At 38.0% G+C, this 23,137-nt stretch overlaps 2 protein-coding genes across 2 annotated transcripts; one reads left to right on the plus strand and one right to left on the minus strand.

Moving 5' to 3' along the window:
• Positions 1 to 214: 214 nt before the first annotated feature.
• Positions 215 to 1,144, plus strand: LOC112912188 (olfactory receptor 4C12). Its single transcript, XM_025988924.2, has one exon. The coding sequence runs from the start codon at positions 215 to 217 to the stop codon at positions 1,142 to 1,144; it is 930 nt and encodes a 309-aa protein (XP_025844709.2).
• Positions 1,145 to 3,679: 2,535 nt separating this feature from the next.
• LOC112912182 (olfactory receptor 4C46-like) lies at positions 3,680 to 6,296 on the minus strand. Its single transcript, XM_025988917.2, is given in 2 exon segments — positions 3,680 to 5,888; positions 5,891 to 6,296. Coding segments are annotated over 2 exon segments (930 nt in total). The 5' UTR covers positions 6,200 to 6,296; the 3' UTR covers positions 3,680 to 5,267.
• Between the last annotated feature and the right edge of the window lie 16,841 nt (positions 6,297 to 23,137).

A 23,137-nucleotide genomic window follows, 5' to 3' on the forward strand; every position in this document is an offset into this window, starting at 1 on the left:
TTGAAGTTTAATTGAGTGTCCACTAAGAGAAGTTTTGAAGTACCTATTCCTTCAGAGTTTTAGAAAGAGAAGGAATCATTTGTGAGATTGTTAGAGTACTGTTAAAAGTCAGAGTTTTGACTGTTTCATGATTTTATGGTTCCTTTTTTCTTTCTTTCATTTTTTTAAAGGTAAAGCATTCCTCCCTGGAGTTTTAATCACCTATACCACATAGATGGAAAATCAAAGAAATGTGACTGAATTTATTTTAATAGGTCTTACACAGAACCCCACAATGCAGAATATAGTATTTCTGGGATTTTTGATTCTGTACATGGTAACACTCTCAGGCAACCTGCTCATTGTGGTTACCATTACCACCAGCCAGGCTCTGAAGTCCCCCATGTACTTCTTTCTGACTCATCTTTCCGTGATAGACACAATTTATTCTTCTTCTTCAGCTCCTAAGCTGATTGTGGACTCCCTTCATGAAAAGAAAATTATCTCCTTTAGTGGGTGTATGGCTCAAGTCTATGCAGAACACATTTTTGGTGCTACGGAGATCATCCTGCTGACAGTGATGGCCTATGATCGCTATGTGGCCATCTGCAAACCTCTTCACTATACTACTGTCATGAACCATAGGTTGTGCATTCTCCTGCTGGGCGTGGCCTGGACTGGAGGATTTCTCCATGCAACCATTCAGATCCTCTTCACAGTCTGGCTGCCCTTCTGTGGCCCTAATGTCATAGATCATTTCATGTGTGATTTGTACCCTTTGTTGAAACTTGTTTGCATGGACACTCATACCCTTGGTCTCTTTGTTGCTGTCAACAGTGGTTTCATCTGCCTTTTAAACTTCCTCCTGTTGGTGGTGTCCTATGTGGTCATCCTGTACTCCCTAAAGAACTATAGCTTGGAGGGGAGGCGCAAAGCCCTTTCCACCTGTGTCTCTCACATTACAGTGGTTGTCTTGTTCTTTGTGCCCTGCATATTTGTGTATCTGCGTCCAGTGACCACTCTGCCCATTGATAAAGCTGTTGCTGTCTTTTACACTATGGTGGTCCCAATGTTAAATCCCTTAATCTACACCCTTAGAAATTCTGAGGTAAAAAATGCTATGAGGAAGCTCTGGAGAAAAAAAGTGACTTCAGATAATGAATAAAAGAATCTTTGAGCACCACATCTAGAAGTAACAGAGGTAATCTAGTGCAAGCCTCTTGATCTACAGATGAAGACATCAACTCTAACAAGGAGCTGAATAACATCAGCAGATAACCACTTAAGCACAGAAATAGGGCTTGAACTGGAATCCAGACTTACTGTCTCTTATCCCATACTCTTGTCATCACAACTTACTGCTATTTAATCCCTAAATATTTACCTATTACTTGAAAATCTCAAATATCTTTAGAAGCTAGAACACATGAATCTAGAATATTGGATAGGTATTAAAATAATCTTATGTAACAGTGAGATGTTGATTACTACTGATTATTGAGAACAACAGGGTTAATGATGTTCCTTTATTTTGGGCTATGGTATCAATATAACTTCTTTCTTTTGTGATTTTTCTTGTTTATTAAATTTTTATTATAGAGTAAAAAGAGATAGTATTTATCAAATGCCTATAAGGCCTATAGGTGTATTAGGTATTTTCCATATTATACCACTCAAGGCCCATATAGGAGACAGATAACACAGTAATTTGAAAAGAGGATGTTTACATACAATTGTTTGCTATATCAGAGCATTAACTGGAAATGGCTAATGATTACTCCAAAGAACGCCCTGCGACTGAGAGATGAATATCAAAGAAAGGAACATGTTTAGAAGGTGGAATCCTTCCCCAAGGCAGGGATTCATCTTTTGGAGAAGGAGTAGTTGTTGCCCATTGGATGGTGAAGTTCACTAGCTTGTCTTGGGCCAGAACTAATTCATGGTAGATGGAGAGAGACTGACAGGCAAAAAAGGGACTAATAAGGTGGGAACATCCCACTGGGTCACTGGTTGTCTGAGGCAGGTAAACAGAGGACTGTGGCCTGGACTGGCAAGCAGGAAACAACCCTCAAGGCTGCAGTTGGACCAAGGCTGGTGGAAAACACCCCAATTATGGTGCAGATCGACTGAACTGAGAACCTGATTTCTGGGTGCCTGTGAGATTCCCTGGAACCTGCCTGCAGAAGTGCTACTGAAACTCATTGGGAAGTCATCCACGGAGGTGGCAGTGTCAATACCAGTAGATGTCTTTCTGGCCTCTTCCCTCAAGTACACACTCTGCATGGAGCCTGCTCCTCCCTCTGCCTGTGTCTCTGCCTTTCTCTCTCTCTCTCTATCTCTCATGAATAAATAAATAAATATAATCTTAAAAAAAAGTCTATCTACATATTTAAAAATAAAAAATAAAAAAATCTTCCTTTATATCAAGTCAAAGAGTATGCTTCTATAAATTTCACCATGTAAGTAGGAAATCTAGTCCTTTTTCCCTGTGATTGCCCTTTAAAGTATACGTAAAAATAGCTATCATGTGTTTCCCAAGACTTTTCTTCTCTAGATTAAATATTTTCAGTTACTATAACCATTATTTACACGTCATGATTTTTGATCCGTCATGATATTGTCACATTATTGACTTATTAAATATGTCTAGCCAATAAAAAATAAAATAAAAATTAAAAAAATCAGTATCAAATTTATTTGCATATTTTAAACTCAAATCTAGCAGCATGGGGCTAATCCCCCTTGGTCATGGCGCATGGTCTTGAATGCCTTGAATTCAGGTTTGCTGAGGTTTAATTTTTGACCAATAAAATTTATGAGTCTTTGCATGTCTGAAAACGAATTTTATTCTCATATTTAAATCCTATCTTGTATGATACAGAACTACTGGTTACAGCTTTTTTCCTTGAGAACATAAAAGATTTTTTTCATTAGCTCCTAATTTCTACTTTTGTCAACAAAAATTCTGATGCCAATCCGATTTTTAAAATTTCTTGCATAGCCTTTTTTTTGTTTTATAAATTTGGTATCCTACTGAATTTCTAATAATAGACAAATCGACATTTCTATCGTTTGATTTTTGGATATTTTTTTGATTTTTTTCATTCTAAAAATGTCAAAATGGCTATTTGATAGACCACTGAAGACCACCCATAGTTGACCAAATCACACTTTCCATAACTGATATCTGATACTTTTATGGCCTTAATTGCCATCTATAAACTCAAGGTTCTGACACTACCAGAGTGTAGGGCTCCAAACTTTCACATCCCAATCATCACTGCAACCTCTAACTACTCTCCTTTGCTAGTCTTATCCCCTTCAATCCATTTCCCACACTGTAGCCAGAGTAATCATTCTGAAACTCAAATCTAACTGTACCACTCTCTGGATTAAAAGCAAACTTTCAATGTTTTTGAATTGGTTAGCCATATTGAATTGACTAGGTTTCTTCCGTACTCTTTGTTACCTCCTGACCTTTTTTTATGTATTCCATCTTTCAGGACACTCTGCCAATTGACTTATTTCCACCACTGGGTTCTGCTTGTTATGTTTTTTTCATCTAGGAATCTCCTGATCCTATATGTCTCTCCAATGTAGTTTCATAGCACCTCGTGACTCCACTCTCTTACCATTTGTAACACTTGTAAAACTTCCTCCTGGGATTCTTTCAATGGAATCTTCACAAGGTCTGTGAAGGGAGAATCTGGTTCTCTTTTTATTCACCACTGAAGCCCCAGCAGCTATCAACATGCCTGATACATTTCTTGGGCTCAAAAATATTTGTTGATAAATTAAGGAAGGACAAAAGGAACGAATGGGATATGTTTATCCTGAGACTTATGTTTAGAAAGAGCCACATATTTTAATAATGATGTGGTACCAAAAACTAAACTGATGGGACACCTGGGTCGCTCAGTGTTTGAGCATCTGACTTTGGCTCAGGCTGTAATCCCAAGGTCCTGGGATTGCATCCCCCATGGGGCTCCCCACAGGGAGCCCGCTTCAGCTCTGCCTGTGTCTCTGCCTCTCTGTCTCTCTGTGTGTGTCTCTCATGAATGAATAAATAAAATCTTTAAGAAAGTAAGCTGATTAACAAAAAATCATAACATAAGCAGGCCACATTCATAAGATACTAAAATGTCACCGAAGGTGGGAGAATATCAAGGTAAACTATCTGCTTATATATTGAGAATTATAGTTTAAATTTATTTTCCATCCTTAGTATAAGCAGGAATAAAAACAAATTGTAGTTCCCCTGAGAGCCCTAGCCAGAATTCTCCTTAGAGTTGAATCAGATAAAAGTGGGAAAGAATTCCCTAGCTTCCAATACTACTTTCTTGCTCTTTATTTTTGAATTTATTCATCTTCCTTTATACTTTTCATTCATTCATTCATTCACTCAATATTTATTGTGCACCAGACATCATGCTACCTCGTAGAGGCTATTGTTACGTAGTAGACAAGTACAAGAGAGTATGACTGTATATTTAATAAATAGAATTTTCTATCTGAAATCAAAATATTCTTTGAGTCATTACTGTTTCTGATAGGGTAACAGTGTAAGATGGCTGATATGAGGAATACAAAAATGGTTCTGAAGGCTACAAGGGAAGTTGGAAGCCTGGCCTAATCTTCACCTACGCCTTTAGAGGTTAAATGGCTAAATCTTTTATAGCCCTAAACAGTTACATGCCATAATGTTATAGGCAACATGTACAATCAATTGTGATATGTGAAAACAAGAAGTTATTCATGAAAAACTATTAGGCTTTTTTGTTGTAGATAATGAACTAGTATATTTGTCTGGCATTTAACAGCATTTAAGAACATGATCTGGGAAATCAGTCAGTTCTGATTATTACTGGCTTTCCAATGTATCGGTATCTTTCCGTTTCTCTGTTTCCTCACCCGTTCCCCCTTTCTATCAGTTTCTATAATCAGTGATGATAGCAGGGCCTACCTCCTTAGATTTTTATAGAGATTATTGCTTGATAACAATAAATTCTTTCTTTAAGTTGTTACTAGAAGGAAAGCCTATGAATCCGTATATATGGTTGAAGCTAGTAAATCTAAACCCCAATTTGGTAGAGTTTTCTGAATATGCAAAGTGGTCCTGGGTTATGTTTTCTCTTTTCTTGCATCCATTGCTGCTACTCTCAATACAGAATTTATGATTCATAGTGGTTAATTTATTTCTCCCTCCCTTAAGCAATCCTTGTGGAAATCATCCAAAATGTCATTTTGGCCTTTGTTTCCATTGAATCAATGTTGAGCCCCAGGCACATTTATTTGTCACCTGAAATAGCTTTCTTACTACACAATTTCCTAATAGCATTTTTCATTTGGGCATTTCTCAAGGTATAGATTAAGGGGTTTAACATGGGAGTTATAATAGTGTAGAACACTGCAACTGCTTTATCAATGGATAACGTAGCTGCGGGTCTCATGTACACAAATATGCAGGGCACAAAGAATAGGACGACCACTGTGATGTGGGAGACACAGGTGGAGAGGGCTTTGCGCTTTGCCTCCAAGTTGTGATTCCGGAGGGAGCGTAGAATGACCACATAGGAGACCATTAAGAGGAGGAAGTTTAACAGACAGATGAATCCACTGTTGGCAGCAACGAAGAGCCCTAAAGTGTGGGTATCAGTGCAGGCAAGATTGAGCAAATGATTTAGATCACACATAAAATGATCTATGACATTCGGACCACAAAAGGGTAATTGGAAAATGAAGAGGATCTGTATAGTTGCATGAAGAAAGCCTCCAACCCACACCACTCCCATTAACAGGCCACATACTCGCCGATTCATGATGGTTGTGTAGTGCAGTGGCTTGCAGATAGCCACATAACGGTCATAGGCCATCACAGTAAGCAGAATGCCTTCAGCACCTCCAAAAAAAAATGTTCCCCAAATAATTGGGTCATGCATCCATTGTATAGAGTAGTCTTCTTTTCATGGAGGGAAACTATGATCAGTTTGGGAGTATTGACAGAGGAGTAGCAGGCATCAATAAAGGAGAGATAGGCCAGGAAAAGGTACATGGGGGATCCCAACAATGGGCTGGCAGTGATGGTGATCACAATGAGCATATTACCTACCACAGTGATGGTGTAGATGACAAAAAACACAACAAATACAATTTTCTGCATCTTTGGATTCTCTGTAAGCCCCAGTAGAACAAACTCTGTCACATTGTTCCTAATCTCCATGTGCTTCACCTGATAGTTAATTATATTGCCTGAAAAGAAAATAATTTTTATTAATGCAATCCTGAATTTGCTAAACTTTCCATTCTAATATATAATATATTCTTGGATTCTTTTGAACTGTGAATTCTTTTGAGGTTGTGTATGTGTTGGAAATACAGATTCTGATGATCAAGAGTCTAAATTGAAGTAGTAGATCGTATACACCACGGTAGCCAAACCTGAGGTGTGGCAGTATATGGATGTGGTCTCCAAATACAGAACCTCAGATGTTTCTCTGTAATTTCTTGGAAATGGAGAACCATGGAAGGTAATTGAGAACATGAGTGGGAGGATAAAGAAGACTGTGAAGGGAGGAATCTTGGATTTTATTCTCATAAAGATCTTTGTGTGCTTTGCCTGAAATGATTTGAGGTTCATTTAGGGGGTGGAAGGAAGACACAGGAATCCCAGTGGCAGACTATTCATAGTAGTTGAATAAAGAGTAACAGGGCAATGGTGATGGGAATGTATTGGATGGAAACAAGAGCTACTTACACGTAATCATAATGCATGTTTCCTAAGTCCAATGACTTTAAAATAGCTAGAAATATATACCTTTGAACAACTGATTGCTGTGTGCATGGTATATAGCAAGTACTTCGTATACATGGTCCTTTTTCATGTGATGACCTGTGTGGTTGGTATTAATATCGTTCATTTTGCAGATGAGGAAACAATCTCAGAGATAAATATTAATAATTATAACAACGATGGTAATATTAACCAAAGCTAACTGAATACTTAGTGTGCTTTAAGTGTTTTTGCAGACGTTTGGTTGGCAAGCCTCACTACAAACCTACAGGATGGCTCATTTTAATCCCTATTTTACACATTAGGGAATAGAAGCATAGAGAAGAATTTAAGAATCTTGCCCGAGATGACTGAGCAGCTAATAAAGGCTGGAGCAAAGAAAGGTCAGGTTATACTTGTGGTTATACTTGTTAATTGTTGGCCCTCCAAATTTTTAATCCATGCCCTATATTGTTACTTTACAAGAAACAACAAGTTGAATTAGTCATCTCTTTTTGATATGACCATGGTACCTGTAATTACTTTAAGAGAACTTTAGAGGCAAGCTTATGTGCAGCAGTTTCATCAGCAGACACAAAGCACACACAATGGCATATTGGAACTCACAAATCTTAAAAATGTGGTGCTCTTTCATTGAACAACCCTTTTTTTCTTGATCTCTCCCCGAGTACTAAGTCTTTCTTACCGTATCCTCCTCTAAAAAATGGGCTGCCACACTCTTCTCCAAAATATAAAAACCAATTATCCTCGTGGTTAATTGTATTGGTTTGAAAATCAGAAAGACCAGAGTAGAATCCTTGTTCTTCCATTTGCAATTTCTTTTATCTGGGGTGCATTACCTTAGTACCTTACATCCTTGTTTCCTCATCTATAAAGCAAGAATAATAATATCCACCTCACAGGTTATCCCAATTATTTGAAACATTGACCACACTGTTTGGGACACACAAAGGACTTTCATTTAATTTTATGATTGTGATTGCCCCTACGAGATAGGAAGAATTGACAGTTTGGGTAATAATATCACGGAAACATTTAACTATGCAATGAGTTTAGGAAGGATCACCACCAATTTTATACTCAAAGAAACAATAGAGACTTGTGTAATGCATAGAAGTTAATCCCAGGAACTGTTCTCCATGTTTGTGCTTGGACAAACAGCTGGTGATCTTTTTCATTTAATTTTCATATTTGTGGGGTTGTAATGTAATAAAATGTGTTTTAATTATTATGATTTTTCTTCATTATTAGGAGGTGCCTTATGGTCAAAGCATGGTGCCTAGTGTCAGAAAGCAGGGTCCTACCATTTGCTTAATGAGCCCCCAATTTTTAAAGTGTCAAATTAGCTAATAATATTCATAAATCATCTTTTGAAGCATTGGGATAAGGATAAATTTTTCTATTAGTATGTTTGGAAAGTGTTGAAAAATAATGAGTAATATATGTGGGAAGTACTTTAATAAAGTATCAACACTATTGAAAAACTTACCTTAGGGAACCCTGGGTGGCACAGCGGTTTGGTGCCTGCCTTTGGCCCAGGGCGCGATCCTGGAGACCCGGGATCGAATCCCATGTCGGGCTCCCGGTGCATGGAGCCTGCTTCTCCCTCTGCCTGTGTCTCTGCCTATCTCTCTCTCTCTGTGTGACTATCATAAATAAATAAAAATTTAAAAAAAAAAAGAAAAACTTACCTTAGCTGTCTTGGATGATCTTAGTGATGTTTGGGGGTATTCAGCAACAGTTCCATCTTCAAACTGTCCTCTACTTGTAATAAGTAATTTTCAATATGAAAAATATGTCACACTTGGGAAGGGCCTATTCAGATAATTAACTATCAATTCAACAGTAATTAAGAAACTGTATACATTAGATATGTGCAATTTGGGGGAGTATATCATTATTCCTCAATGAGTCTACTAAAATAAAAGAGCACTCTTATGAGTCCAAATCTTTCCATTGAGCCTAACACCTCAAAACTTTTTCACAGAAAATCTATCTGAAATGTGTTTTCCGTTTCTTTTTAATAATAAATTTATTTTTTTTATTGGTGTTCAATTTACCAACATACAGGTTTTGAATTTAGAATGGATTCACTCGAAACACTACAGAGAAATAATCTATTTATGGCTTTTGTCCTGTGGAGCAAGAGGCAGACAGTGTGGAGAAATTACATTCATGTGGTTCATTCTGCTCATGATGAATCTTGCTCTGGAGAGGTGAACAGAAACATTTTAACTTTTCCCTGTAAGGATATTTAAAGAGGTTTGCATCAAGGTTCAGGGACCTTGTCTTGGAGCTCTTGTTTCCTCTCTCAGGAATTAATTATCTCCTTTGGGGGAAAGGCTTTGTCTTAGAAACAGTATTCTAAGGAGACATGTTGACAAACACTCATTCTTAGGTGGAGAATTGTATTTCCTACACTTGGAACCTAAGCCTGTGGGTCTCCTTCCTCTCTGTATCCTGGGCTGTTCAGAAAACTGAATACCAGGGCACTTGAATGGCTCAGGGATTGAGCATCTGCCTTTGGCTCAGGTCATGATCCTGGGACCCTTGGATGAAGAGACTTGCATCAGGCTCCCTGCAGGGAGAAACTTCTCCCTCTGCCTATTAATCTGCCTCTCTCTATGTGTCTCTCATGAATAAATAAATAAAATTACAAAGATAGAAAGAAAGCCAGATTCCATGTAAATAGAAGGATGCCATAATTCCAGTGGAACTGTGATGTAGTTCCCCTCTAGGCTCACGTCACAGAGGAGTTTCTCCTTAATAATCAATATTAAATCTTTTTAGGAACCCACTAATGATTCCTTAAGAGCTAGAGCAGTGAGGGCATAAAGCAAATGGACAGCCATTTTAAAATTCTTGGACCTCTTTTTCTTTGGCTTATTGAAATATCATGAACAAATAAAGTTGTGTGAATTTAAGATGTATAACTTGATATGTTAACATAAGTATACATTGTGAAATAATCACCACAACCAAGCTATTTAACATTTTATCACTCAGGAAAAAGAACTTTTCCTCTAAGGTCAGAAACATGACAGGGATGCCCACTCACCACTGTTGTTCAATATAATACTAGAAGTCCTAGCCCCAGCAATCAGAAAACAAAAAGAAACAAAAGGCATTCAAATTGATAAACAACATTATATGTTCTCATTCATTTGGGGGAATATAAATAATAGTGAAAGGGAATAGAGGGAAGGAAGAAGAAAAGGGTAGGATATATCAGAAAGGGAGACAGAACATGAAGAGTCCTAACTCTGGGAAACAAACTAGGGGGTGGGGGTGAATGGGTGATGGGCACTGAGGGGGGCACTTGATGGGATGATCACTGGCTGTTATTCTGTATATTGGCAAATTGAACACCAATAAAAAATAAATTTATTAAAAAAACAACAAATTGATAAAGAAGGAGCCAAACTCTCTCTCTTCACAGATGACATGATACTTTTTGTGGAAAACCCAAAGACTCCACCCCAAAATTACTAACACTGATACCACAATTCAGCAAAGTGGCTGGATATAAAAATCAATGCACAGAAATAAGTTGCATTTCTATACACTAACAATGAGACAGAAGAAAGAGAAATTAAGGAATCAATTCCATTTATAATTGCACCAAAATCATAAGATATGTAGGAATAAACCTAACCAAAGAAGTAAAGGATCTGTACTCTAAAAACTATACAACACTTATGAACGAAAATGAAGAAGACACAGAGGAATAGAAAAACCTTCCATGCTCATGGATTGGAAGAATAGTTAATGTGAAAATGTCTATGCTCCCCAGAGCAATCTATGCATTCAATGCAATCCCTATCAGAATACCATTGACATTTTTCACAAAACTGGAAAAAGTAATCCTAAAATTCGTATGGAATCAAAAAAGACCCTGAATAGCCAGAGGAATCTTGAAGAAGAAAACTAAAACTGGTGCATCTCAATGCCAGACTTCAAGCCACATTACAAAGCTGTGATCATCAAGACCGTATGTACTGACACAAAAATAGGCACTTAGGTCAGTGGAACAGAATGGAAAACCTAGAAATGGACCCTCAACTCTATGGTCAACTCAGGAAAGAGTATCCAATGGAGAAAAGACAGTGTTTTCAACAAGTGCTGTTTGGATAATTGGACAGTCACATGTAGAATGAAACCAGACAAAAATAAATTAAAAATGGATGAAAGACCTACATGTGAGACAAGAATCCATCAAAACTGTAGAGGAAAACAGAGGTGGCAACCTCTTTGATCTCAGCTGCAGGAACTTCTTGCTAGAAACATCTCCAAAGACAATGGAAACAAAAACAAAAATGAACTATTTGGACTTCATCAAGCTAAAAAGCTTCTGCACAGCAAAGGAAACAGTCAGCAAATCTAAAGGCAACATATAGAATGGGAGAAGATATTTGCAAATGACATATCACATAAAGGAAAACCTTTTTTAGTATCCAAAACCTATAAAGAACTTATCAAACTAAACATCCAAAAGACAAACAATCCAGTCAAGAAATGGGCAGAAGACATGAACAGACATTTCCCCAAAGAAGACATACAAATGGCCAACAGACACATGAAAAATTCTCCACATCACTTGTCGTCAGGAGATGACAAATCAAAACCACAATGAGATACCACCTCACACCAGTCAGAATGGCTAAAATTAAGATAGGAAAAAACAAATGGTGAGGATGTGGATAAAGGGGAAACATCTTACACTGTTGGTGGGAATGCAAGCTGGTGCAGCCACTCTGGAAACAGGATAGAGGTTCCTCGAGAAGTTGAAAATAGAACTACCCTATGATCCAGCCATTGTACTACTAGGTATTTACTCCAAAGGTACAAATGTAAAGATCCAAAGGTGCACCTGCACCTTAATGTTTATAGCAGCAATGTCCACAATAGCTGGAAAGAGCTGAGATGTCCATCGACAAATGAATGGACAAAGATGTGTTTTATATAGATGTAAAATGTGTTTTATGTTATATATATATGTATATATATATGTATATATATATAATGTAATATTACTCAGCCATCAGAAAGGATGAATACTTACCATTCATGTGGAATATAAGAAACAGTGCAGAGAATCATAGGGGAAGGGAGGGAAAATGGAATAGAAAGAAATCAGAGAGGGAGACAAACCATGAGAGACTCTTAGGTATAGCAAACAACTGAGGGTTGCTGTAGGGGAGGTGGGTAGGAGGATGTGGTAATTGGGTGACTGGCATTAAGGAGGTCATGTGATATGATGAGTACCAGGTGTTATATAGAACTGATGAATTACTGAAGTCTATGTCTGAAACTAATGATGAACTATATGTTGGCTGATTGAATTTAAATAAAAAATATAAAAAATAAATAAAAGTCTATTCTTTAACCATTAAAATACTTTGCTATATTTGCAAAAAATACATTTGAGTTTATTTATGAACATTCTGTTATGTTTCTGGACATATCTATCTGTTTGTCTTTATGCCAATTAGAACACAATATTGATTTTAGGACCTTAAGAATAAACTTTGAAATTAGATGTCAAATAAGTTCCTCAAATGTGTTCTTTTTTTGAGAGTGATTTACTATTATAGACACTTTAAAATTTCTACATTTTTGATAAATTTAGAACAGATTTATTGATTTCTCCAGTAATCCTGTTGGAGTTTTGATGGAAATCACATTGAAATTTCACAAATGATGTGGTAGAAATATTGCGTTTGCTAGTCTGTCACATGTACACATCTCCCTTTATGTATTAAATTTTCTTAGCAATGTTATCTGCTTTTCATACACATGTGGAATAAATATTACCTATATGTAACCCTAATATTTTTATTATGTAAATGTAAAAAAATGTAACCCAAATATTTCATTTCTTAAAATATTGGTTATAATTTCAATTTCTAATTGTTTAATGTTTTCGTAGAAGTATAGTTGATTTTTTAATATTGAAATAAACTATGGCTTTGCCAAATTTACTGATTAGGTAAATTGTTTATTTTAGCACACTTGACATTTTCTCTTTACACAATTATGCCATCTGCACAAGAATTTTTAAAATTTTACTTTTACATTTCAAGTCTCTATGTGTTTTTCTTTTTTTCTTGTTTCAATGATGAGGACCTAGAGTACAATATATAATAGCAATAGTGTATATCCCTATCCGTCTTCAAGATCTTGAATGGCATGCTCTCAAGGGAGGAGTATACATCATTAATATGATGACATTTGTAGATTTTATGAAGATCTTATGAAGATGATTTTATCAGTTTGAACAAATAATTTTCTATTGTTCATTCATTAACTTCTAAAAGAATCCTTAAATATGGGTTGAAACTATTCCATTTTAGGCATCTTTGACATGATCATGTAGTTCTCCTTCCTTCTGTAGTGACTTATATTGAGTGATATTTGACTGTTTTTGTTGTTTTTTTTTAATAATAAATTTATGTTTTATTGGTGTTCAATTTGCCAACATACAGAATAACACACAGTGCTCATCCCATCAAGTGCCCACTTCAGTGCCCACAACCCAGTCACTCCCACCCCCTACCTTCCTCCCCTTCCACCAACCCTAGTTTGTTCCCAGAGTTAGGAGTTTTCCATGTTCTGTCTCCCTTTCTGATATTTCCCACTTATTTTTTCTCCTATCCACTTTATTCCCTTTAACTATTATTTATATTCCCCAAATGAATGAGAATGTATAATGTTTGTCCTTCTCTGATTTACTTATTAAACTCAACATAATACCCTCCAGTTCCATCCACGTCGAAGCAAATGGTGGGTATTTGTCATTTCTAATGGCTGAGTAATATTCCATTGTATACATAGACCACATCTTCTTTATCCATTCATCTTTCGATGGACACTGAGACTCCTTCCACAGTTTGGCTATTGTGGACATTGCAGCTAGAGACATTGGGGTGAAGGTGTCCTGGCGTTTCATTGCATCTGTATCCTTGGGGTAAATCCCCAGCAGTGCAGTTGCTGGGTGGTAGGGCAGTTCTATTTTTAACTCTTTGAGGAACCTCCACACAGGTTTCCAGAGTGGCTGTACCAGTTCACATTCCCACCAACAGTGCAAGAGGGTTCCCTTTTCTCTGCATCCTCTCCAACATTTGTGGTTTCCTGCCTTGTTAATTTTCCCCATTCTCACTGGTGTGAGGTGGTATCTCATTGTGGTTATGATTTGTATTTCCCTGATGGCAAGTGATGCGGAGCATTTTCTCATGTGCATGTTGGCCATGTCTATGTCTTCCTCTGTGAGATTTTTGTTCATGTCTCTAGCCCATTTCATGATTGGATTGTTTGTTTCTTTGGTGTTGAGTTTAATAAGTTCTTTATAGATCTTGGAAACTAGCCCTTTATCTGATACATCATTTGCAAATATCTTCTCCCATTCTGTAGGTTGTCTTTGAGTTTTGTTGACTGTATCCTTTGCTGTACAAAAGCTTACCTTGATGAAGTCCCAATAGTTAATTTTTGCTTTTGTTTCTTTTGCCTTCATGGATGTATCTTACAAGAAGTTACTGTGCCCGAGTTCAAAAAGGGTGTTGACTGTGTTTGCCTCTAGGATTTTGATGGAATCTTGTCTCACATTTAAATCTTTCATCCATTTTGAGTTTATCTTTGTGTATGGTGCAAGAGAGTGGTCCAGTTTCATTCTTCTGCATGTGGATGTCCAATTTTCCCAGCACCATTTATTGAAGAGACTCTCTTTTTTCCAGTGGATAGTCTTTCCTCCTTTGTCGAATATTAGTTGACCATAAAGTTGAGGGTCCACTTCTGGATTCTCTATTCTGTTCCATTGGTTATGCGTCTGTTTTTGTGCCAGTACCACACTGTCTTGATGACCACAGTGTTGTAGTACAACCTGAAATCTGGCATTGTGATGCCCCCAGCTATGGTTTTCTTTTTTAAAATTCCCCTGGCTATTCGGGGTCTTTTCTGATTCCACACAAATCTTAAAATAATTTGTTCTAACTCTCTGAAGAAAGTCCATGGTATTTTGATAGGGATTGCATTAAATGTGTAAATTGCCCTGGGTAACATTGACATTTTCACAATATTAATTCTGCCAATCCATGAGCATGGAATATTTTTCCATTTCTTTGTGTCTTCCTCAATTTCTTTCAGAAGTGTTCTATAGTTTTTAGGGTATAGATCCTTTACCACTTTGGTTAGGTTTATTCCTAGGTATCTTATGCTTTTGGGTGCAATTGTAAATGGGATTGAGTCCTCAATTTCTCTTTCTTCAATCTCATGGTTAGTGTATAGAAATGCCACTGACTTCTGGGCATTGGTTTTGTATCCTGCCATACTGCCAAATTGGTGTATGAGTTCTAGCAATCTGGGGGTGGAGGCTTTTGGGTTTTCTATGTAGAGTATCATATCATTGGCAAAGAGGGAGATTTTGACTTCTTCTTTGCCAATTTGAATGCCTTTTATTTCTTTTTGTTGTCTGATTGCTGAGGCTAGGACATCTAGTACTATGTTGGATAGCAGTGGTGAGAGTGGACATCCCTGTCTTGTTCCTGATCTTAGGGGAAAGGCTCCCAGTGCTTCCCCTTTGAGAATGATATTTACTGTGGGCTTTTAGTAGATGGCTTTTAAGATGTTGATGAATATTCCCTCTATCCCTACACTCTGAAGAGTTTTTATAAGGAATGGATGCTGTATTTTGTCAAATGCTTTCTCTGCATCTGTTGAAAGGATCATATGGTTCTTGGTTTTTCTCTTGCTGATATGATGAATTACATTGATTGTTTTACGAGTGTTGAACCAGCCTTGCATCCTGGGGATAAATCCTACTTGGTTATGGTGAATAATCTTCTTAATGTCCTGTTGGATCCTATTGGCTAGTATCTTGTTGAGAATTTTTGCATCCATATTAATCAGGGATATTGGTCTATAGTTTTTCTTTTTGGTGGGGTCTTTGTCTGGTTTTGGAATTAAGGTGATGCTGGCCTCATAGAACGAATTTGGAAGTACTCCATCTCTTTCTATCTTTCCAAACAGCTTTAGTAGAATAGGTATGGTTTCTTCTTTAAACGTTTGATAGAGTTCCCCAGGGAAGCCATCTGGGCCTGGACTTTTGTGTCTCGGGAGGTTTTTGATGACTGCTTCAATTTCCTCCCTGGTTATTGGCCTGTTCAGGTTTTCTATTTCTTCCAGTTCCAGTTTTGGTAGTTTGCGGTTTTCCAGAAATGTGTCCATTTCTTCTAGATTACCTAATTTATTGGCGTATAGCTGTTCATAATATGTTTTTAAAATCGATTGTATTTCCTTGGTGTTGGTAGTGACCTTTCATTTCTCATTCATGATTTTATTAATTTGAGTCTTCTCTTTCCTCTTTTTAATAAGGCTGGCTAATGGTTTATCTATCTTATTAATTCTTTCAAAGAACCAACTCCTGGTCCCCAATTAAACGTAGATTTTTCTTCCTCAGACTGTCACTTATTTCCCTTAATCTATCCTCATGGTCTTTTAATTGTCTCTTTTTTCCTCAGTTTCCCTCTTTGCCATCAACTTGTCTTCTATGTCACTCACTCGTTCTTCCACCTCGTTAACCCTCGTCGTTAGGACCTCTAGTTTGGATTGCATCTCATTCAATTGATTTTTAATTTTTGCCTGATTAGATCTAAATTCTGCAGTCATGAAGTCTCTTGAGTCCTTTATGCTTTATTCTAGAGCCACCATTAGCTTTATAACAGTGCTTCTGAACTGGCTTTCTGACATTGAATTGTAATCCAGATTTTGTACTTCTGCGGGAGAGAGGACTGATTCTGATTCTTTTGAGGTGAGGTTTTCCTTCTAGTCATTTTGCTCAGTGCAGAGTGGCCAAAAACAAGTTGTATTGGGAAAAGGAAAAAAAGAGAGAAGAAGAAGAAAAGAAAAAGAAAAAAAGATAGAAAAAAAAGAGGAAAAAAAAGAAAATTAAGAGAAGAAAAGAAGACAAGAAAAAAAGAGGGGGGAAGCAAACAGAAATAAGCAAACAACCCCCCCCCCCCCAAAACAAGGGGGAGTATCCTATGATTCTTTATACTGTAAATCCCTCGACTTCCTCTGGAACTTTCCAGTGCTGCTTGGTCAATAATTTTTTTTTTCCCCTGTCCGTGTAGCTGGTCTTCTGGGTGAGTGGCCTGTTGTGCTGATTCTCAGGTGTTAGCACTTAGGGGAGCTGCTCAGCCCCCCTGCCTGGTGCAGGGCTCAGTGAAAGATGTTTAAGCTGTTTATCCGGTGAGGTCACTGTGAGCCTCAGTGGGGGTTGCTTACCCTGTGAGGCCCCAGGAGGAAGCCACAGTGGCGGGGCCAGCTCTAGGGCCCTGGATCAGCCCCCGCAGTAACTCCGTAACTCCGGGGCTCTCCGTCTGCAGGGCCTGGAGGCTCCGGGCGGGGCCGCTGATCTGCTCAACTCCAGGCAGGAGCGTCCTCGCTGTCCTGGGCCCTCCCGGCCTCTGCCTGTCCCGGGGGAGGCCGGATCCTGGGCTGTGTCCCGGCGCCCTGTGCTCCGGAGCCTGCGCTGTTGGATTCGTGCTCCCGCCCCGCAGCCCCCTCCGCGGAGCCGCCGCCCGAGCCCCTCCGAGCTGCTCCGGGTCCCGCCGAGCGCTGCAGCCCTTAGGGAGCTCGGCGCATCTCCCGGGGCGCAGTTCCTCTGTTACTGTCCCAGGGAGCCCGAGGGCATCCCCGCCTTTCTGGGGATCCTGCTCCAATTCCCCGGGAGGCCTTTCCGCGGGGAAGGTCGGTGCAGCTCCTGCTCCTCCGGGACGGGGCTCTCCTGTCCTGGGGACACTCGCCCCGGCCTCAGCCCAGCTCCTCGCGGGGCCCCTCCCCCTTGGAGGCCTTTTGTTTCTTTCTTTTTCCCCGTCTTCCTACCTTGATAGAAGCGCGAACTCTTCTCACTGTAGTGTTCCAGCTGGTCTCTCTTTAAATCTCAGGCCGAATTCGTAGATTTTCAGGATGATTTGAAGGTTATCTAGGTAATTTGGTGGGCACAGGTGACTTGGGGACCCTGCTCTGCCGCCATCTTTCCCCCGCCCCCTAAAGCTTTTTTTCTGATATTTGAATGCTATACTAACTTTTATTCTTAGGACAATCTGTGTATGATTTTGGTGCATTATTATTTTTGAAATTACTGATGGATTAGATTTACTCATTTTGTTAAATGTCTTTTGCACATGTTCTTGTAATGTCATTTGTAATTTAGGCAATGCAGGGTCAAATAATGAGCTGCATACTGTTTTCTCCTCTATGTTTTGAAAGAGTTTGTATAGGATTAGTTTTATTTCCTTACATATTTATTCAGTCAGTCATTTTTTTTTTTTATTGAACATGTCACAAAAGAGGTTTAGTCAAAAAGACCAAAACTCATGTTGTCATCACTCTCCTCAGATTCTTCTTTGTCTGTTTCCACTTTCTTCTCTTCATCTGGGGCAGTGATGGCAGATGGAGCAAACCTCCTGCTGGTGTACCAGGAACTGCTGGGCAAGTTCACCAGCCCCTGTGTTGTAGGTGAGGCTCCTGATGTTGCCATTGGCCAGGGTCTTTACAAACAAGTCTGGCCAGAAAAGTCGAGCATTTACACTGACTGCTTTAATGATGGCATTGATATTTTCCTCCTTAACATTCACCTTCTTGGGATGTAGGCTGAGTAGATGCAGGTGAGGTCTGAAACCAAGGTGATAGTGTGGGTGAGTTGCTGGTGGGCCTCCTGGGCTTGGTTCTAGTTCCTGGGTAAAGTTAGGGCCTCACCCTGATGTAGACTTACCTTCTTCTGAGGACTGAGAATCTATCTTGGCACCAGCTAAGCAAAAGCAGCATTCCTTATTTTTAAAATATATGGAATTTGAAAAAAAAATGTGTAATTAAAACTTGAAGCCATTGGGACTGGAGTTATTTTGAGAATGATTTTAACCACAAATTCTTTATCTTTACCTAATATAAGACTATTCTGGTTTTCTATTTCTTTTTCAGTCAGATCTTGTAATACTTTTCAAAATAATTGGGTTTTAGTTGTCAAATGTATTGGCATTAGTTTGTCATAATATTTCCTAGTATCCTGTTAATGTCTGCAGAATATGTAATGCTCTATTATCTTTTATTCTTTCCTTTTTTTAGAGAGAGAGAGAGTACACTTGCATATGAGAGGTGGTGGGAGAGGGCTGAGGAAGAGGGAGAGAGCGAATCTGAAGCAGGCTCCATGCCCAGTGTGGATCCCAACCCTGAGATCATCCCCTGAGCCAAAATCAAGAGTTGGATGCTTAACTGATGGAGCCACCAGACACCCCATGTTTTATTCTCGATATGAGTGATTTGGCTCTTTTTTCTCTCTTATCCTTTCTTACTCTTCCTCCTTCTCTCTCCCTTCCTCTTTGTTATCCTAGCTAAAGTTTTGTCAATTTTATTTAAGCTTTTCAAAGAACCAGCTTTTCATTTCATTGATTTTTTTCTATTGTTTTTCATTTTCTGTTTCATCAATTTTTGTTCTTATCCTTATGATTTCCTATCTTCTACTTTCTGATTAATTTCCTCTTATTTTTCTACCTGTGTAATCATGACAACTACCTAATTGCAGAACATTTTTATCACCCTATACCAGTTACATAGTCCATTTCTAGTTCTCCCCTTCCCTAGCCCCTTAGCCAGCCACTAACCTGTTTTCCATTTCTATAGATTTGTTGATTCTGGATATTTTATATACATAAATAACTTTTTGAGAACCACCAACTGTTTTTCCTCATCTCTAGACCATTTAATTTTATTTATTTTATTTTTTTAATAATAAATTTATTTTTTATTGGTGTTCAATTTGCCAACATACAGAATAGGAAGTATCAGAAAGGGAGACAGAACATGAAGACTCCTAACTCTAGGAAATGAACTAGGGGTGGTGGAAGGGGAGGAGGCCGGGGCGGGTGGGGTGGGGGTGACTGGGTGACAGATGAGCTCTAGATCATTTTATATGCTTATAAGTAATGTATCAGAGTTTTAATTATTCCTCCTTTCAAGAAGCTGGTTACAATTGGGGTTTTTCAGCTGCTTTATGCATTTTAACTCTTCTACTAAAGTAATTTTCAGCTAATTGATAGTGGCAATGAAAGCTTGTAGTCAACTTGAATATATGATTGGAAAAGTACAATTAATTGGTCTTAACTCTAACAGAATAAAACCACAAATGCCATTGGTGGGCTCACACATAAACCTTGTTCATTGTTGACATTCACCAAATGGTATAGTCTGGCTCAATCTCCTCTCTTACGTATCTAATCTAGACCTTGGGTAATGTTTTTGTAGGTTCAACTTCAACATTACTTTGTCTCCAAGAATTCCACATCCACACTAGTTTAAGGCATGTGCCTATTATGGCACTGTGTTCTTTTTTTATAATGCTCACGCTGTCTCTTCTTTTTTTAATAGTTGAATTCTTTCATATGAGGGCAGAGACACAATTTGGGCTGTGGGGGCAAATATGTATTTAAAGTTTAGTTTTATGGGTTGCCTGTGTGGCTCGGTCAGTTAAGCATCCAACTCCTGATTTCAGCTCAGGTCATGATCTTGGGGTCCTGGGATTGAGCCCCATGTTGGGCTCCATGGTCAGTGGGGAGTCTGCTTCAGGAATCTCTCCCTGTGACCCTCCTCCCCCTCATGCATGCTCTCTGGACGTCTCTAAAAAATAAATAAATCTTTAAAAGAATGAATAAATAAATTTAGTTCTGTCACTACTAAGCTTCTAATCTTGGGTAAATTACCTATATTCATAGTGCCTGTTTCCTCATTTGTAGAATGAAAATTAATAATAGTGCCCATCACAAGGTGTACGTCACGTATTGTGTTTAATACAGGGCTTGGCATATAGCACTCACTAGTTACCGTTGTTATTATTGAACAACACTGTGCCTGGTATATTTTAGATGTTCCATGAACATTTATTGGGGAAAAAAAGAAACAAATAATCTAAGGTTCTAACTAGGAATAATTATCCTATTCCTGGAGATCAATTCTAACCCTTGTCAAAAAAGTCCTTCTGTAGTCAGAGGTACTATAGGAGGAAGAGAGAAGCATTTGGCTACCATTTTGGCAAAGATTCCTAAAATTAACTACTCTTCCTTTGGGGGAATAGCATAGAGGTGAGTCACCATTTAAATAAAACTGATGCCTTTCCCCTGAGAATTGAAGGAGTTGAGAAACAGGACTGTGAAGATTCCTTGGCAGAGTGAACCATAAAGGCAGCACCTCTTCTTGACTATGTCTGTGCCTGGACATGGGGAGCTAGTGAAATGATGGTAGAAAGCAGTGCACCCCAAGGACCAAAGTACGTGGCTCAGCACTAAGCATAAATGCTCTGAAAAAAGGCTCAGAATTGGCTTCAAGGGATTCCTCATCTCAGCGACTCTTAGTCAACTGCTGATGTTTTGGTAATTGAGTTTACTTTTCTGGCTCCATGTGCTTAGGGCTTGTATTAAGTCTCTCACAACAACGTCTACATAAAAAACTTAAAAACCTATAGATTGATGTGAATCCCACAGAAATAGAAATGTGCTAATCTGCTGAAGCTCCTCCCTATTCCTCCCAACCCAAATTTTTTTTAAATACAAAGTGAATGTGTCTACTATCAGGAATAGTTTCTTATCTGAACAAATCATGCCAGGGTGAGAAGTCCCAGACATACAAGATATAGGGAGGGTGGGTATGTAAGAAGAGCATAATTTTCTTCTTTTTGATTTCTGGAAACACTTTGATTCTTTTCTTTGAACAGTAAATTTACATAAATTAAATGACTATGACTTGGGTTTCATATACCTTGAATTGAAGATAACCCTAATGGAGTTAAGTATTATTGAAGCTGCAAAGGACCAACTGTTGACAAGACAGTAGTTTATAACCCTCAGCACCAAGGTAGGCAAAAGCAACTTTTTTTTCTGACCAGTGTGTTTGTAAGGACAACCTATGACTTCTTGATTTGTCAGCATTTTTCTCTGATGTTGACCTGGAGGACTATAATCAGCAAGTAAATTTGATAAAAGTTCAGATTTCAGATGCAGCACATGTTGGAAATATTATAATACACTTACTAAAGTCTGAGATTACTTTAGTGTGTAGTGTTTTAATTCCCCCCCCTTGCCTTTTTTTCTCTTTTCCTTTTTGGTTTTACCTTTTATCCTTTTTCTTTCTCACTTTCTCCCTTTGTTCTGTCTCTACATCTCCTTTGTTGCTCTCTCTCAAATGCTTCCCCCCCTTTTAAAAATTTAAATTCAGTAAGTCAACTTATAGTACATTATTAGTTGCAGATGTAGTGTTCAATAATTCATCAGTTGCCTATAACACTTAGTACTTATCACATTACAGACCCTCCTTAATGTCCATCACACAGTTACCCCATCCACCCTCCTACCTCCCCTCCAAAAACCCTCAGTTTGTTTTGTATAGTTGAGTCTCTCATGATTTGTCTCCCTTTCTGATGACTTCCCATTCAGTTTTCCCTCCCTTCCCCTCATGCTCTTCTGACCTATTTCTTATACCATAGTGTTCAAATATTTTCTAATACCTAAAGTTGGTCATCACTGTGGATGCAAAATTGAATAGGGTTATAAAACTAGTAAGACACAACACTGTACAAAGCACTTATTTGAATAATGAACAAGGTTTATATTGTTTCCTGTTTCCTGGAAAAATCCATGCTTGGTCATAAAGTTAAATTTGGAAGGAGTATGTTATTTTGTATTTAGAATACGTCTTCAACAAATTAATTAATGAATAGAGGATAAATTCCAGAAACAAAGCAAGCAAATTAAATAACTTAATATTTATATTAAAGAGTCTTTTAATCACTTGCTTTCAAATTTTTTTCTTAAATCTGATGACCTTTCTTTTTGCCATTTATTACTTTTTCTTTTTCTCCTGTTTCTTCTCACTTGGTTAGCTTATATTTTTAGCATCTTTGCCTTTTGGAGATGGTCAGGGACAATTTTGAAATATTTCTTTGGTGATACTCTTGTGAGACCAGTAAAATCATATTAACAACAACAATAGTAAATTTAAAATGATTTGATCTTCATGACACTCCTAGATACAGATATATTTATTCCCCACTTTAACAGATGAAAACATTGAATCCCAGAGAGATAAAATAAATTGATGCTATGTAGTTAATAAGTGGTGTATCCCAGATTTTAAGCTAAGTCTTTGAATTTTAAGCTCACTTCTCTTTGCTCTTTTTCCTTATATTTTCATCCCTCTTTCTTTTGCCTCTTTTTTTCTTCTTCCTCTCAGTGATGCTTTATGACTGTTTACTTTTGGCCATCACTGGGAATACAAGAATGAATGATTACAATTGCATTAAGGCACATTTTTGCCTTCAGGGATGCA

Source organism: Vulpes vulpes, chromosome 5 (assembly GCF_048418805.1).
Source record: "Vulpes vulpes isolate BD-2025 chromosome 5, VulVul3, whole genome shotgun sequence".
Classification (NCBI taxonomy): Eukaryota; Metazoa; Chordata; class Mammalia; order Carnivora; family Canidae; genus Vulpes; species Vulpes vulpes.